We start from the raw sequence: 17,929 nt of genomic DNA, 5'->3' as shown, positions 1-17,929 counted from the left end.
AAACTACTTATTCATCAATGACTCTCGAAAATCACTTTAATAAAATTAAAATGTGTAAAAATGTATTTAATGGCGTTTACATGGGATACGTGACGGGGCAAGTTGCCCCCCCTTACGTCAATTGCGCTTTTTGTCAAATTGTGAGCCATCTGGCATTATATTAGAAAATTAATGACGTTGCATACGTAGCTAAGTTCATGGGGCTTACGTTGAAACCGGTTTTGTTGCACTAACTTATTCCCAGTTGGCTCTACAAGACCAAAAGTGTCTAACTGGGCCAACTCGCCCCCGTCTCCCCCATTTTTGGGATTATTTTTTTCCTGTTAGATATTTTTCATTTTTGATTAAAATCTGTGGCGTCAACAAATGACGTTACGCAACCCACTACGACGTAACTGCGCGAGCAACTTCGGAACGCGAGAAGCGTCATGTGAACGGGGTCAAAATGGCCGTGTGAAAATATATGCAAACTTTGAACATTTAATATTTTCTGATAAAAGAAAAAATTGTCATGAATTTGGAAACAATTGCTTTGCGAGGAATACGCAGCGTGGCGGATAACGTAACTGAAAATGGTACGGGACACGGTGGCGGTACAAGTTCCGGTGGACACCATTCTCACAGCACTGCAGCAATCCTATTCATCTTTAGTGGATGTACACTAGGAGGTAGGAACAGTTTCACTGAATTCTGGAGGACTTCGGCGCGCGGAAAACGCCACCAAATATTATACGATCATGTTCTTTTCTCTTCTGTGTTTTGTTATTGCAGGATTAGAATTTAGATAATAGAAGCATCAGAATCAAGTAGGCTTCACCTCTACTTCTATGGTTACACAGAGCCAAGCTAAAATAATACTCCCACCTTATAAGTCTTTGGGTTTCAATGTTCTTCTTAATTCAATTATATGATGACTATGTGTCTCCGCTATTAAAATAATTTGGCTATTTACTTTTTTTCGATGTTTTACAAGAGACTTTCAGTCCATTAAAAATAATGAAAGCTGAGGGAATTTCATGTGTCAACAGAAAAAAATAAAATAATAATAATAAAAGTAAATAAAAATAATAAAATAAAAATAAAATAAATAAAATTGCAAAAACCAATTCATTTGAATGGTAGAGACATTGGTGAAAGTCACCATATAACTGAATTTAACATCGAAAAGCAGACACGACGGAAAATAATTTCTTTTAAGAGGTCAAGACATTTATTTTGTCAGAAAAAAGAGTGAAAGCAGTACGCGTTGCGCGGAGGTATTTCTCTGAGCTATACTATTTGAAACTACAAGCTGGCATTTGGTTTCAGTTGCATCTTTAGGCCAAAAATATCCGTCTGTTAGCAATAATCATGTCACTTGAACTCTTATTATTAATCACGTTCCTTGTACTATAATCTTACTTTCAGCCGTGACAAGAACTTTGATCAAACAACTTCGGATACCGTTGCCTTACACCGTGCTGCTGCTGGTGATTGGCGGGATTGTGGGTGTTATTGCAACCCACGCACCCGCTGTAAATACTTATACATTGCCTATGACAGAAATGGACCCTCATCTCCTGCTCCACATATTTCTTCCAGTCTTGGTTTTTGAGTCTGCTTTTGCTATGGAAGCTCACACGTTCATCAAATCTTTCATGCAAATCGTCGTCCTAGCTATTCCTGGCTTATGTAAGTACTTAATAGAATGTTTATAAATGAAAAATACAAATACATTATAGTGACTCGTAATTATTTGTGTATTTCATGTATTCTATGACATTGATAAAACATACTGACAAAATTTAATATAGAATTTTATTTTAGTGTTGGCATCAGTTCTGACAGGCCTGTTAGCCATGTATGTATTCCAGTATAACTGGGAATTGGCTGATTCCATGATGTTTGGCTCAATTCTCAGTGCCACGGACCCAGTTGCAGTCGTGGCTTTGTTGCGTGAAGTAGGTAAGTAAATTATAAAATTTAATTATTAAAATAGAACTGTGAAAATATCTAAAAGTTTTCTTGTAATGTATAGATACATTCAAGCTTAATCGTAAGCGAAGAAAAAAGTTTTTTCTCTTTTAAAACATTTTTCTTTTTTGTTCAACCAAAGATCATCTTATTTTTATCGGGTAAAACGCAGCAATTCAGTTTCGTTTGCGTATATTCGAGAGCAAGCGTACCAGTACAGTACGTAGGGAGTATAGCGGACAATCATTTTATTAAGGGTACCACAGATTAGTACCACCACTTTCCTTCAGCAAATTGTGATAAAACAATATTATCTAATTGAATTCTCGTACTTTTAATGTTACGCCAATGCGTTTGATTCTTTTGAAGTTATATCAAACAAAAGTTACTTTATTTTCAACTAGGTGCATCGAAACAACTTGGTACACTCATAGAAGGAGAATCGTTGCTGAATGACGGTGCTGCTATTGTACTCTTCAACGTTCTCCGGAAAATTTCGAAATCAGCAGGACAAAGTGTGGACGGTAAAAGACTGTTCGACATGAAAGTTAATGAGTGTAAATCAACAATAACAAAAAGCAAGCGTTTTTGTGTTAGCAAGTCTTTTGCTTGAGTTGTCTGGAGGAGATAGCGCTGAAACGTTTTACGAAACTCATAAGTTTCACTCTGGAATGAATTCTACTAATTTCACGTCTCTGATTTTTGGACCTGTCGCCTTTTTTGTCTAATACAGAGTTCAATACCCAACCAAAAATCTATTCAGTGTACGCATACCTCTTTCATTTATGAGGCAAGAATCGAAATACTCATACTTTAAAGTGTGGCTTTCTCACACACACACACACACACACACACACAGTCTACCGTTTGTGGTTCTCTTTTTACTATTTACATGAAAAAGAATGTCGTACATAATGTTCCGATAATTCAAACATTCATTTTTACTTTTTTCAGGTGGGGAGATAGTTTTAAATTTCATACAAATTGTCTTTGGAGGCACTCTGTTTGGATTCGTCATGGCAAAACTTACCACACTATGGCTATCTGAAATATTCAACGACGCATTAACAGAAATCACCATCACACTAGCATGTACTTATATGACATATTTCATAGGTAAGGCTACGGTTTTAAAACATTTTGTTTTGCGCTTTTCGTTCCTATTATAGTGTAAGTGAGAGTGGATAGTGTAAATGGCACGCCCAGAATTATACAATTCTACTGGTTTAGCACTGCAAATGAAAAAAAAAAAAATAATAATAAAAATAAAAATAAAAAAATTCGCCCCTACAACGTTTGCTTAAGAAGTCAGGTCTGATAGACACAATATAAATAGTGAGAATAATATGTATCAGAAAGAAAATTCAACTGCCAACAGAACTGTTACATTTGATAATTCATTTGACAATCACAAACTCACTACTGAAAATTTTGGTGAAGATGAAAAATGGCCGAAGCAAAAAATAAATAAATAAATAAATAAATAAATAAACCTATTCTTCTGCTTTGACTGTTTTTGTGACGTTTAAAAATGAATCTCTACTTGATCCAAACAATAACAAGGCTCATCTTTAGACAGTAGCTATTATATTTTTTAAATGAATGGACTAATAACCGGAGTATTATCAAAAAAATTCTGTCGGTATGAAATAGAGCTTTTAAGATTTGTAAAATCTAATTCAACTTCTTTATGTAATGCTTTGCCCAGGTGAAAATTTCTTTGGAGTCTCCGGGGTGTTAGCAATCGTGGTTGTTGGGGTGATCTTAAATGCGGAAAGAACCAGTATTAGTCCTGAAGTAGAAGCTTTCTTGCACAGGTAATCGATTGATACTGCTAGCCATGCTAGAAAACAATAATTGATCATTCAACAAATTATCTGTATCCTAAATTAAAGATCAGAGTCTACTGTTTCTTTTATTGCCCAATTGCTGCAATAAAGTACTTAATTCACATATACGTGGTTCTTCCATTTTCTTAGTGTGTTTAACTGTTTGTAAGAACCTCAGAATTGTATTTCAGATTTTGGGAAATGATGGCATACCTGGCCAATACCTTGATCTTTATTCTTGTGGGCGTGGTGATCACAGAGCGTTCCCTCAGCCATGCGGTTGGTAAAGACTGGTTTTACATGATTGCCCTGTACTTTGGGATTATAGTAATAAGGTCGGATATGTATATGAAAAATATAAATACAGGCTGGTCCAAAAAAACGATCTTTTTTTTACTTTCCATCTCAATTTTTATATAATTAAGATATTTCCAACTTTTTTTCAACAAATTGTCCCCTAAGAATGACCATTTTATTCTCGCTAATTCTGCAGAAATGGGAAACCTTTAAGGTAGCCAAATTTCAATCAGCATTATCTCACGTCGCATGGACTTTCCTTGGCCACCCTTCTCGCCAGATCTCAATCCCCCAGATTTATTCTTTTAGGGGTGCCTTAAGGAAAGAATCTATGCTAACAATCCACAAACTAGACACTTTAAAGACCACCATATGAAGAGAAGTAAGGAACAGTCCGGCTGGCATGATTGCAAGAGCCTGGGAGACCAGCATGGAATTAGCGGCATTGCTTTTGAAGTGTGGTCCGGCCGTTGACGGATTAGTTAGTACTCGGATAATCTATTCTGAATGGCCCCTTTGACTACCTTAAAGGTTTCCAATGTCTACAGAATTTGCATGGATAAAATGATCATACTTATGGAACAATTTGCTGACAGAAGGTTAGAAATATCTTAATTATATGTATATCAAAATTGAGATGGAAAGTAAAATAGGTCATTCTTATGGACCACCCTGTATATACATTTACTTTTAAATTAACGCAGAGTAAATATTGTATATTACCGACCACTGAAGTAGTCAGAATAAAGTCAAAATGGAATCAATGTATCCACATTTATCCAAAGCATAAAGGCAAGTCTCCAAGGGGCGTCTCGATAGTCCGAAGGTTCACTGGTCCGAAAAATCGTAACGTTTTCATCAGTTTTTTAATCAAGGGTTCGTTGTTCCGAGGGTTCTATAGTGAACATTCGGGCCAATGAACCTTCGGGCTATTGCCACGGCCCCCTTTTTTCAATTCAAAACCATGAAATGTAATGTATTATGATTGAAATACGCAATGATGTAGTTTATAATATGAACATTACAGTTGTCTTTTTGTCATTTTTTATTTGTTAATAGAGCGTTGGTGATATGCTTATTCAGTCCTGTTCTAAAACGAATTGGGTACGGCATGAATTGGAAAAACGGAGCCGTAATGACTTGGGGAGGTCTCCGTGGTGCAGTTGGATTAGCCTTGGGGTTATTAGTTGCTCAGGACCCTGAGCTTAACCCTGATGCACCTATCAATATAAAAGGAAATAAGGTAATTATATTTTGTGACGTGACAATATTCCATCAATAAGAGTCTGGCGTTTTTTCTCAGTGAATAGCTTGACGCAAAGAACAAAATATTGCAATCTTATTTACTTCTTTCAGATGCTTTTGCACGTTTCTGGTATAGTAATCTTGACGCTGCTGATTAATGCAACCACAATCTCTACGCTTCTCAAGATATTGGGTGGGTATCTCTATTCATTAATTGACTATTAAACACATGTGGGATCGCTCCATAAAAGCAAAACGTCTATTAAGCAATTCATGGATTTCATTGCCTTTCTTTTTCAATAAGGATTAACTCTGTAAAGGTGCTCAAAAGTCCTAATTTCAGTAGCCCAAGATTCTTGAACTAGTCTCCAGTATCTTTTGGACATCGACAGTTTTGACAGCCATGTACTATTACTTTATTATTTTACTGTATGTCAAGATTACCCAAACAAGGGCATGACTACCTCTATTTCAAAAAATAAAACAGATTTGTGAAGAAAAGCAACTCAAACTTCTTAAGTGATATATAAAGAGAAATTCTTACATTAAGGTACCCACAAATCATATAAATTACAGCATACACTTGAGTTTGCTGACAAGAAGATAAAATAATAATTATAAAAAGAATTTATCCTTTTCTTATTTGAAATGTCCAAGTAATATTATCATGATAAATCTGTAAATCTATATGCAATTACAAAAATATTTTAACTTTGAGCAATGTCAGACACACTAGCCACAATCCATATGACAGTTCACTTCACTACAAATATACATCTTCAAAATATATACTCTCTAACTTATACCAGGAATGAGTGACATTTCAACAGCCAAAAGAATGACAATGGCCAATGCTGTAAGGCATTTGAAGGAAACAAAGGGAAGGACTCTGAATGTTCTGAAGGCTGATCGCTTTTTAGCTGACGCTGACTGGGACATGGTTGAAGAGTCATGTGAAATTTCAGATCCATATCATACTACTGAAGAAGAGGTATGCCACTTTGATAGACACGAATCCATCCATGTTTGGAAGATACTAGTAGGCAATGAATTCTATTCTTGTACTGATGCAAAACTGCTGTCCAGAGTATGTGCCCAATGCACCATCCAAAATATTGAAGCAATAAAGCTACATCTTTATCTCAATGTCTTGTAGGCAGAGCTGGACAGCTTGGTATATTACAACCGTACTACCACCTGCCCTGACTGTGAAACAGCAGTGCCAGCAGAACCCTCACCACAGGAATATAAGGAAATGGTCAATGAGGCAAGACTTAGGATGTTGAGAGCTGAAAAGGTACCAATTTTCAAGTTTTGTTTTCTGTTATAATTAAAGGTGCATTTTCTGTTAAAAGTAAGGTGGTTTTTTTTGTTGTTGTTATTTGCAAATTTTATGTAATTAACATATGTCATATCTTTATTTAAACTTTAACCAATAACTGGACATCATGAGAATGGGTAACAGATAGAAATGCATTTTGCATATGAAATGATTTAAAAACTTTTCTGGAAACACTGCTATGACTTAATGTGTATGGTAAAATTGGCAAAGCTTTTTTAGTAAAAAATTGAAAGTGGTATCAAATTTATTATCATGAAGTATTTTGCTTTTTTTTACCCCTTGGTTTATATCAAAATAACAATAAAATTTTTCACACCAGGTTTCTTATTGGAAGCAGTTTGAACATGGCATGCTGTCCAGAGAGGCTGTCAGGAAACTGGTAGACCAAACTGAACATGCTGCAGACCATGAAGGAGGGTAAGAATCTTATTTTTCATTCAACTACTGCTAGAGTCACCATAGTCATAGACACCTCTCTAGCAGTGTGTGGTAAATTATATTTTTTTTGTATATTTCAAATCATATCTATATATTCCAACTTTTCCAGATTTGTTGATGTGGAAGAAATCAAGAAAAGTTGGCAAATCAAAGGAATTTATCCACTTTTGGTAAGTTTGAATCCAACAGGCACACCTAAAAATGTGCACATTGATGTCTGAAGTAACCTGGGTCAAATCAGGGATCCATCTGCTTTACCCAAGTGAAAAAAGTGTAAGCCATCTGGAGATGACCACGTGGCAATCATGTGACTACATATATTTTTCTCCAGGTCACTTTTGAAATTATTTCTTTTACACAGTTAAGGTATAAATTATAATCTGGGACATTATGACATCTTTAGAAAGCTTGTCATCATATTTCCATGGGATGGGAACTTTGAACTGAAAAAAGCTGATACTTTAGTAATTCGGTCTAGGGAGTGACTTTAGCACAATCACGCAATGTGGATTTCAATTGATTTTCACCCAATTTGCACCACAGAAATCATTTTAACATTGTTATCATTTTTTCAGCAAAATACCACATGCTTCAAACATGAAAGCTTGAGTAAGGCATATGAAAAAGCACATAAAAAATGTTAAACATCTACTATTGATTTCAGAAAAGGAAACTAGAGAGCTGGATATTGGACACCAAAATACAATCTGTTCCTCCTCCAAAAAGACCTCTCCTTCGAAAAATCTACAAAATGGTGAATTCAGTTGCCTTTGAATCCATTGTGTACACTGTGATTTTCTTGAATATGATACCTATCATCGTGGAGACAAGTTGGGATATATCAAATGAAGAACATCACAAAGTTATGTTTGACATTATCAACTACATCTTCTTTTCTTTGTATATTATTGAAGCAGGTCTCAAAGTAAGTATCCAAAGTAAGTTATGGAATATCTATATCTTACGATTTTGCAAGAATACAGCTAACAAAAAAGAAAAATACGAAAGAACAAGTGATAAAGTGTAAGCCATCTGGAGATGACCACAAAAGAACAATTTTATGTCATATAACTGACTAACAGCTTTCAAACAAAAGACTTTTCAGATTTTTTTCATTTATCTTTTTTGTCACTTACAAAAAGGTGACTTCTGATATGAACAAACATTTTTCAGTACTTTGGCATAATTTTTTCCTGGTTTGACAGACTAAATATTATTTTGGGGGGAAATAACTTATCTTTGTTTGAATTTAGAATGTTATTACCCCATTGAAACAAGTGTGTATCAGATTAAAACAATTCAAAAACCTGTGCATAATATAAAGAATACAACAATAATTCATATGCTACTATTTGCATTTGAAAAATCTTGAAATACTCAACTCTTTCAGATTCTTTCATATGGAAAATATTACTTTGCAAGTCACTGGAACAAGTTTGATCTGGTTATCATTGCTCTGTCAGTAGTTGACATTGCCATTGATCTGACAGTTGACTTGGGATCTGCAGCAGAAGCATTTAATCCGAACCTACTGAAAATTCCCAAGATTTTCAGATTGCTCAGGATGAGCAGGTTGCTACGCCTATTTAAGGTATGGCACATTGGTCCCTTCCTCTTCTCTACATATACAAATTAGCAATGAAGTATGCTTCTATAGAAGTCTCTTTTTTACACACATGCAAACCCTAGTACGAGACAACATTTCACATAACTGTTTTTTTTCATGTGTTTTCAAATGAGCAAGTTCACATTCACCAGTAATAATGAGGAAATTTGGTATTTGGTGCTAAATAAGCATACTTTTCTGTATTGCACCTGGTCTCTCCCCTGAAGCATTCACTAAAATATATGCTCATCTTTGGATTTTAGCCCCTGATTCCAAAGATAATTGCTTTCCTTAACCGTCAAATCAACCAAATGTTAAGCTATGGGTATGATGTAGGAAAGGGATATGTGGTGGGTGAAGAAGAGGTAAAAAAGCTTATTGACCACATCAATGACAACAAGAAAATAGCTGTCATTCTAAAACAAGTGTCAGACAAAGGAAGACTAGAAGTCATAAGAGAACTAGGTTGGTGATTCCAATTACTGAACTTCTAGAACCGATTTCATTCTTCTTTAAGTCATAAAATTTTGACAAATAATCTATATTATGAACATCTCTGTAAAAAATGTCAAATTTATTGAGGGGATTCTTGATGACAATTTAAAAATATATACCAGTACACATGGGTTTTAAGTCCAACAGGAAAACTTACATTAGCTTCTGAAATAATTTTTTTTCTCATTTATGTTTCAGGTTTACTTCAAAGGGAACACCCAGGTATTGCAGTATCAGTTAAGACAAGACAAGCCATTCGAAGTGTCCTGAACACATTAAGAGACTCCATTCTTGAGCTGAGAGGGGATGGACTCCTAGATGAAATGGAAGGACAAAAGTTAGAAATGGTATTATGTAATTGCCTAAATTATGAAACATATATACAGGCCGTATTTGGCACCAAGTATAAAAAGGTTTTGATAAAATGATTAAATTGATGTTTTTTTTGCAGATGGTTGAAGAAAGAATGAAGAAACTTCTCAAAGCACCTTCAAGCATTCCTCCACCTTCTCCCATTCATCTGCTGCGCAATGTTGCATGGCTTAAAGGAGATGATAGACTTCTGGAATTTTTTGTGGTAAGTTTGGGAAATGAGCTATTTTATCACACTCTGAAAACCAACAAAAACAATATATACAGGTTAAAAAGTCAAAGCTTTTGTTATATAATTTATGTGACATAATTTTTGTTTAAAATACTCTTTTTGGAAAGCAACTTAGCTCTGGACAATGTTTCTAGGAAAGAGCTGAGTTACTGACGTACAACTATGGAGACACTCTGATGAGGAGAGGAGATCTGCCTAATGGCATATATATACTACTCTCTGGCATGGTCAAGGTATGTTTTTCCTCCATTCATTTATCAAAATAAAACCTTGAACTCAAGCTTTGTCACCACGTTTACATTGATTTTTCTCTGTTTTAATTATTGGAGATGCTGCTGCCATTCCACCCAAGGACAAAGGATGATATTGGAAATTTTGTTGTAATTTATATATATATAAACCTGACTTTTTATACCAGCTTCAAGGTGTCAATGAAGATAAGACTGAAGGAGGAATATCGCACGATGAGGAAGTGATGGACTATTTGTCAGCTGGTAATGTTCTGGGTGAAATGGGTTTCCTTACAAACAGCCCTAGAAATGCTGACATCATATGTGAAACCAGTGTACAGGTGAGAAAGGTCTTCTCCTCATACCTATGTTTACCTTTATTAACTAAAAAGCAAAGTTATTGTTATACATACAGGTAATTAGAAATATTTTGTAACAGACCCACACTCTCTGAAATTGCTGCTAAAATTAATCTGCACAAAACACTCACACACACACACAATGTTTAATTTACCCCAACCAGTTTCATTACTATCATAATATACATCAACATATATGAAATGTAATAACTTGAGAGTTCAGTTGTGATGAAGCATCAAATTATCTAAACTTTTATTAAATAAAAATTCTGACTGTAGTGCTTGAGAGTTTTATATAATTTTTCTTTCAATAATATGTGTAACATATCATTTTTTTAACCAAATGTTTGTGCTTTACTGAAATTCTTTTTACAGGTTTACCTGATCAAACTTGAAGACATGCTGCTGGCACTTCACACTTTTGTAGAGGAACCATCTCTGGAGTACAGACTGTGGCATGTGTGCGCAGTGCGTCTATCAACTACTATAATGTTGAATCAGCCACAGTATCAGGTAAAATCAAGCTTACATACTAGAACTCTGAAAATGTGAAACAGTATTCTTTTAGAGGTGACATCTTCATCCCAGCTAACACAAAACATTGAGATAACTGACAACTAACAGACATGATAATGAGATCATGTCTTAATACATTATACATTTATAATATATTTATTTAAAATCTACAATCCATTTAAAATGTTTAGTTGACTTTACAAGGGTATATTAACAAAATAAGATAGAGAAAATGAAATAAAATAAAATAAATACCTTAACAAATAGATAAATACACTGGTGATAAACAGGGTTGTATGGCCCTATTTTTTTTGCACATTTTCAAATGTTCTCTAAATGTTATTGTGTAACTTTTCCCAAAAATGTTCTTCCAAAATATTGAAAAACTTTGCTGGAAAACATTTTACAAACATTATGATAACATAAACCTAACATTCCCTCAATATTCTGGGAACATTCTTTTGATAGCTGGGATGTACAACTATATGACATGCAACACTGCAAACATCATATGTTTTAAAACAAATATTGGTAAATTCTGAAAATTAAATATTTACCATAAACTATAAGTAAAATTATCTTAAGATATGTTATTTCAGGGTTGGACAAAGGAAAAAATGCAGATGTATCTTGAATCTTCTTTCCTGGTTAGCACAGAAGACTTGAATGTTTTTGATACTACTCAGTATGATTCAGTGATGTTAATTCAAGGTAATTATTCATATTGTTAAAAACATTTTCTTTTAATGTCTAGTGAATCAACAAATTAAGATCTTATATTTTAAAGAAATACCAAAGCACTGCAAAACACCAAAGAGAATTTTTGTAATTTTAACCAAATATCCACATCATATACATGTAATGTACTGTACGTAAGTGTGTTAAAAATATATTACCCACTGCCCATGCTCCTTCCAGGCACAGCCACAGATTTCATCTCCAGAGAAGAATACCAGGGCCCATGCTTCATCCCAAGAAACTGCACAAAGCTCAAGTTTGCAGTATGTTAATTTTATCCTGTACATTGATTTTTATGTACAGAGTTTGTTGGGATCCATAGTGCTGTAGCCAAAGTTGTGCACATTTCTCATCACCCTAATAACTGTATAGAGATACTGCCATTTTGGTCCAAATTCACAGAGATTACTCAATGTCCTAAAATGCCAGTCAAATTCGATAATGGGTGTGGTCTGATTATTGTCATATACTCTGTTTAAGCTTTAACCTATTGGTCTAGTTTTGAAATTGGGATATAAACATATATATAATGACATTCATTGAGAGACCATTAAAGGATTACGCGGTCTTCCTTTCATGTAGGTCCACCATAATTAGGTCTCATCCTTGCTAGACCTCGGCTTTTCTCGATGTGAATGCTCTCTTACTTGCTAGGTTTTTAATATCCATGTTGCCTGTAGTACATAATATAAGAGGGTAAGAGTAATTATGCTGTTGTAATGGTGCATCATAATTGGCCAAAACATTATTTGGTGCACTCCTTTTTGAGTCTGCATGTCTGAACATTTGTCAGCTTTGCTGTCTAGTTTTATATACCTTTTCTGGTTATTTCGAAAAAAAAAAAAAAAAAAGGGATATACAAATGGCAATTGCCACTCAGTACTGTTACTGGAAAGCAGAGAGTCACCATTGTAACAAGGCATTATTGTCTTTCACACATGGCACAGCAATTGGGAAATGAGTAATATTAAAGGGATAATAAATGTTCGTTTCAGCCAAAAAATGAATTTTCCCAGAGTAAACAACAATTTTCTCATACTTACCAATGGTTAACGAATTCATTTCTACATTCAAAGTTAGTCCCTGTTTTTTTATGTTATAATCTCTTAAGAGATTATTACCGAGTATAGCTATCAATGGACGTCACATGGTCTAAAGCCAAGCTCAGATATCAGAATAATAGCTATAACTGGCGTTTTTCTTGTACAACAGAATATATTAAATTTCTATAAGTTGTTCACAATGTTTTTATTGTGAAATATAGATTTCATATGAAGAGTTATTATCCCTTTAATTAATGTCTTTCATTCCAGCCCAATGATTACCCTAATCATATTATTCTTGTGGTGCCAAAGGAAGATATCCCTGCACTTCTACCACCTGATAGGGGCTCAAAAGCAAGTGTGAAACCCAAATACAGCCACTACAAGTCAAGCTTTTGTCTCAGACATGCCTCACAACACAGAATTGACCTCCAAACTAGAATAAGCAAGACTAAGGTAATCTTTGGTCAATACAATAAGACAATTATACTAAAATCTTTTAAGGTAAAAAAATACACATTATTCAATGTCATTTTGAAAGAAATAAAGAAATTTCACCCAGACAAAGGATGCATAGCTAAACCACCATATTCTCATTCTTTTAAAGATATTTCATGCAAAGTTTATCAGTTGATTGTATCAATTTCTTGTATCAGTTTTTTTTGTCCTTTTTAAGGCTTCAGAAAATGCTAGTAAAACCAGTTTAACTGCTAGAATATGGACAAGGTTAAGCTCAACAGACAATACCTTAAGGTTAGAGAAGCACATTTCAAGAATAGGATCTGCATGTGTACTGATTTTTTTTAACAACAGACTTACAACAGAAAATTATCTTTGTACTAAAATAGTTTCTTTTAAGCATAACAGCAATATTACAAGTTTATATGAAAAAGAATGTACATTTGATTTCTGAGCATATTTATCTTTATTTTCAGTCCTCACATGGCGCTGCCCCCTATTGTGTAATCTGTTGTGAGCTTACTTTGGCAAGCCAATTCATGAAGAAACCAATAAGTGCAAAAGAGACTTACAAAGTTTTTTGTAACCTTTTTCAATAAGAAACTATCACAACTACACATATAATGGATTTAAATGTGAACTGTTAACTTTTTAAAAGTGTACCTGATACAGTCAAAACTTTGAATAACCAACAAGGGTTTATCTTATTGTAAAAGTTGTATATGTCACAATTGCACAGTGTAATATGTAAATATTTCTAAATCATAATTCTGCATTTACATAAATGCCATTACCACTGAACTAATTACTTATAAAAATCATCAAATCCATCATTCTTCTTTTCTTATTTAGTATTTTCTTAACATCAATGCACTACTCTGGCATCAGATTAATAAGAGCTAAACCCACATGATAAATATATCATTATAAATTTTGAAGTTATTGTGATTGGCTGTCAGAATTTACACTTTTTGCATCCATATTACTGCTACTGCTACCTGGAATCTCCCTGCCCTGTGTTGTCAACTCCATTACTGAGTTCTTTGGTTATTTTAAATACATCAGCAATACTACTGAAAGTCTGTCCATACAGTTTTCCTACTTTGCAAATAAGAGACAAATCCTCATGAATCTCATACTTGACACAATCAACATTAACTAGAACAGGATGAGACACCAATTGTAGCTCTGGCACTGGCCAAGGGAGGTCAACATGATGACGGTGAAGCTGCAAGTAAAAATAATCAAGAAGTTTTTCAAATATCACTTACTAATGTTTCTTTTATAAAAAACAGGACCTAAGCAGAATTTCAAAAACAGTATGAAATTGTTTTTGAAGATGTTCACTATGAAGTTGATCATACAGCAGTGCACACTGCCAAACTTTTAATAATGAGTAGAAATGAAACTATCACCTACTCATCAAAGAAATTTAAACTGCTGAGGAGAGTTGCCTTCTTAATTAAATACAAAGTATAATTTAACTGTTGTAGAGGTAATTTTAAAAATTGAAATTAAAGATATGAGGAGACTGAAGTGTACTGCACCTGACAAACAATTATTTTGAAGTAATACATTAAAATGGTGTGGCTGTTCTGTCCAATTGAAGAAACTCATCCTTCAAGAAATCAGTAAAAAAAGCTTATTTTCAAATTTGAATGGGCATTGTAGAAAAATTGGGTGTGATATCATACAGAAAATTTCTGTACCAAATTTCAATTCAAACTGTTGCATTGATTTTGAAATAGAATGCTTCAATTTTGGTGCTCCTTTATGATCTTGACCAAAACTAGAAGTGTGTTGTGATGCCATTCAGTTGTATGTGGGAAGCTGCTGGATGAAAACAGTAAAAATATGTACTTCCAGTTTTTGTTGATTTCTTGAAAGTGTGTATTTCTTGAAGGGTGAGTCTACAAGAGTTGGAAAAATATTTTACCTTGAACAGGCTTCCATCTGCACAGTGCCAGACAAGGCCCTCCACACGCCCTGCTGGCTGTGTCTCAAACCAAGATTTTAAAGCCTTGTGACTCAGCTCTGGGGGTGCTGAGCACACAATGGACCCATGCACAACTAGTAGGTGGAATGGATCTTTTTTGCTCCCTAATCCTGATAAAAGAGAAGCATTTGTAAAGAAAAGAATGTATACAATTGCGAAACACCAAAGCATTTTGTACTTCATCATTTTTGTATATGTAAATATATTTAGTTTATTTATTTTGTTTATTGTAATTATTATTATTACCATCACTATTATATTTGCTATTTGACCAAATAATTTTAAGAAATGCTAATATCTAAAGCAGGTTACCATATGGGTTCCCATTAACATTTGTTCCAATAAGTTCTAGTGACTGTCCCTGTAATTCTGATAATGCCCTTATAGTAATTTCAAGTAAACAATTTTCTTCTTTTGCAGGCCTGAATAAAAAAAGAGTACAAAACTAACTTAAAAAAAAAACAACTTGTATATTCTAAGTCAATTAGGAACTGGATAAACTTCGGTAGGCACTATTTCTGAATATTTATATCATAATATATTTCTTAGAAAGTTGAATAAAAGAATCAAGAAGTTTGTCTCAAGCAACAGGTGAACCCATTATTTTATTCAGTTAATACTGCTAACTATTATCGTTTAGTACTATGTTTTATCTTTGACTTTTCATATTTGTCTGCTCTACATTGATTTCACCTTTACTTAGACTATGTTACCAAGTACAATCATTTATGATTAATCAAAGATCTGAATTGACAAAATTCATGTGATAATACCTACTGCAGCACCAAGGCTAATCCTTTATGCAGATTAAGAACACTCAAATGCCAAACATGGGCATTAAGACTTGGATCTACGGGCACCCAGCCTAGAAAAATGAAACTTTACAAGAGAGAGAGAGAGAGAGACAAAAATCATGTTGCATTAAGAATGTAAATATAAACAGAAATGCGTTTTTTTAAAGTTGTAAGTCACATTCGGTGACTGGGTAATTAATCTCTCAGGCAGCAGAAATGGCTTTAAAATAACACCTTTTACAAGTTTCTGGTCATAAATTTGACCTACATGTTCTTATCATCTAGTCTGTAAAGCACATAGAGTAAGCAGAAAATGTCATTTTTCAGAAATAAAAGTAATGAAACTATGTAGTATTTCTTTAAGTTATATTGTTTGAAACTAAAGCTGGCATTTGGTAGTGTTTAGCAGAAATTATTTGACATAAGCACTTGCTTAAAATGCATTTATTATTAATATTGGTCAAATAGTAAAAACGTTTTACCTGTACGATATATATATATATATATATAAACAAGACACATGGCAACAGAAACCCTTCTGCTCGGACTTTGAAAACTGGTAGGTTACCTGGTATGTGTCCATTGCTATCAGGTAGGTAATGGTCCCCTTCTTTTTCCAAACCTTCTGCTGCTTTCCAGTTTTCTGGAACTTCCTGTGAAACAAACATGATTGATTATAGATTTACAGTGGTCCCAAGTGGATTAAGGAATTTCTGGACCAATAAAGTAATTAAAATCAAAGTATTACTGACCAATAATAGCTAAATATAATTCACATTTTAATATTTGATGGAATGGAACTTGTACTGAAGATTAAAACAAAGCTTCTTTCTTATAAGATACATACCTTGAAATCCTTTTGTAAGTTCCAACTAAATGTGGGTTGTGGTCCATCTTTCCCACTTGCTTGCCACGCTCTGTGAATTGTTTGAAATTTCTTGAATCTTCTGTCTGTTGCTTTGCTTGGCTTTTTATCATGACGTGCCCATAACCAGGGCTGCTCTGAAAATGGAGAAGAGAAGATATAGACTGCATTGTTACTGTTAAGCACTCCTTTTCTAACTTTGTTAACTACAGTAGTTATTGGTGCAACAATTTTACATACATGTATTCCCTAATGTACATACTCTCAGAATAAGGGAAAGGTATCTGCCAGTCTCTTGGTTCAAAACAATAAACTAAGCTTTTAAAAACAGGTTTAACTGAAGGTCAGCTTGTTTATATCAAGAGTCTATAGCTACCTAGGAAAAACATGCTACATTTGACCTATTATTTTCTTTCCTTGGAGCATATTGTTAGTACCTCTGAACTGTTTCACAATTACACATGTCCCATCCAGTTTCTCTGATGGCAGGACGTCCAGCACCCCTGCCGCCACAGCATCTTCTCTTAACTCCTCTGAGGCTACAACTCTATAGGGCTGGTAGGAACGCTTTTTAGATTGCTCTTCAATCACTATAGTTTTGAAAATACAGGGTACCTTGGCCTGCACACTCCTAAGATGAAGCATCTGGGTTGTGTCTAACCTGAAATATCATTATGATATAGGTGAAAATATTGTTAACTTTGCTCTCATTACTTGGTTTACACGTTGACCCTCGAAAATATTTAAGATGGAGTATGTTACGTGGTAGTACTCTCACCGGCATGAATCTACAGGCTTCAGCGACTTACTGAATACATATATGACTTGGTTTATAGGTTGATGGTAAGATCGCTGACGTATAATGAATTTTTGTTAAACAAAGTACAAACCTTCGGTTATCTCCGAGGTTCCTGATAAATTGAAGAAGCGGTGTGCTCTAAAATGGTGACATCTTGCCTTCTTTTGGGAAAGAGCTTACAAGAAGATCTTGTAAGTTGTTAAGTTATAACTAACATTGCGATGCACATACGTAGACAAAAATTTATGGTGGTTATGGAAATTAAAACAAAACTGCAGAGAAATAAACGGACAAGAAAAATACACAAAAACAAAGCTGTTA

The 17,929-nt window shown here is 34.2% G+C and overlaps 2 protein-coding genes across 4 annotated transcripts; one reads left to right on the top strand and one right to left on the bottom strand.

Moving 5' to 3' along the window:
- The first annotated feature begins 111 nt into the window (after positions 1 to 111).
- On the top strand, positions 112 to 14,088 carry LOC106181015 (sperm-specific sodium:proton exchanger). Of its 2 annotated transcripts, XM_087000864.1 has the most exons (26): positions 112 to 668; positions 1,408 to 1,671; positions 1,807 to 1,944; positions 2,358 to 2,477; positions 2,908 to 3,069; positions 3,662 to 3,770; positions 3,974 to 4,117; positions 5,139 to 5,322; positions 5,436 to 5,517; positions 6,134 to 6,315; positions 6,481 to 6,621; positions 6,986 to 7,083; positions 7,214 to 7,274; positions 7,769 to 8,029; positions 8,495 to 8,695; positions 8,974 to 9,175; positions 9,404 to 9,552; positions 9,657 to 9,782; positions 9,944 to 10,042; positions 10,228 to 10,380; positions 10,774 to 10,911; positions 11,514 to 11,625; positions 11,833 to 11,915; positions 12,966 to 13,151; positions 13,372 to 13,448; positions 13,631 to 14,088. In XM_087000864.1, the coding sequence occupies exons 1-26, from the start codon at positions 512 to 514 to the stop codon at positions 13,659 to 13,661; spliced, it is 3,660 nt and encodes a 1,219-aa protein (XP_086856990.1). In that variant the 5' UTR covers positions 112 to 511; the 3' UTR covers positions 13,662 to 14,088. The 2 variants fall into 2 exon arrangements, with proteins under 2 accessions (XP_086856990.1, XP_086856989.1); XM_087000863.1 differs by lacking the exon at positions 13,372 to 13,448 and having other exon boundaries at positions 113 to 668.
- Positions 13,479 to 17,880, bottom strand: LOC106181031 (RNA ligase 1). 2 transcript variants are annotated; one of them, XM_013565273.2, is made up of 8 exons: positions 17,700 to 17,879; positions 17,247 to 17,470; positions 16,792 to 16,946; positions 16,513 to 16,597; positions 15,928 to 16,015; positions 15,463 to 15,572; positions 15,091 to 15,260; positions 13,479 to 14,382 (listed from the first exon to the last, which is right to left on the bottom strand). In XM_013565273.2, exons 2-8 carry the CDS (start codon positions 17,452 to 17,454, stop codon positions 14,149 to 14,151), a joined length of 1,050 nt encoding a protein of 349 aa, XP_013420727.2. In that variant the 5' UTR covers positions 17,455 to 17,470; positions 17,700 to 17,879; the 3' UTR covers positions 13,479 to 14,148. The 2 variants fall into 2 exon arrangements, with proteins under 2 accessions (XP_013420727.2, XP_086856995.1); XM_087000869.1 differs by lacking the exons at positions 15,463 to 15,572; positions 15,928 to 16,015 and having other exon boundaries at positions 17,700 to 17,880.
- Positions 17,881 to 17,929: the final 49 nt, after the last annotated feature.

The sequence above is a fragment of the Lingula anatina genome, chromosome 1, assembly GCF_051362555.1.
Source record: "Lingula anatina isolate TDL-2025a chromosome 1, LinAna3.0, whole genome shotgun sequence".
Classification (NCBI taxonomy): domain Eukaryota; kingdom Metazoa; phylum Brachiopoda; class Lingulata; order Lingulida; family Lingulidae; genus Lingula; species Lingula anatina.
The sequence above is the reverse complement of the archived record's forward strand: the minus strand, read 5'-3'. Positions and strand labels throughout refer to the sequence as shown.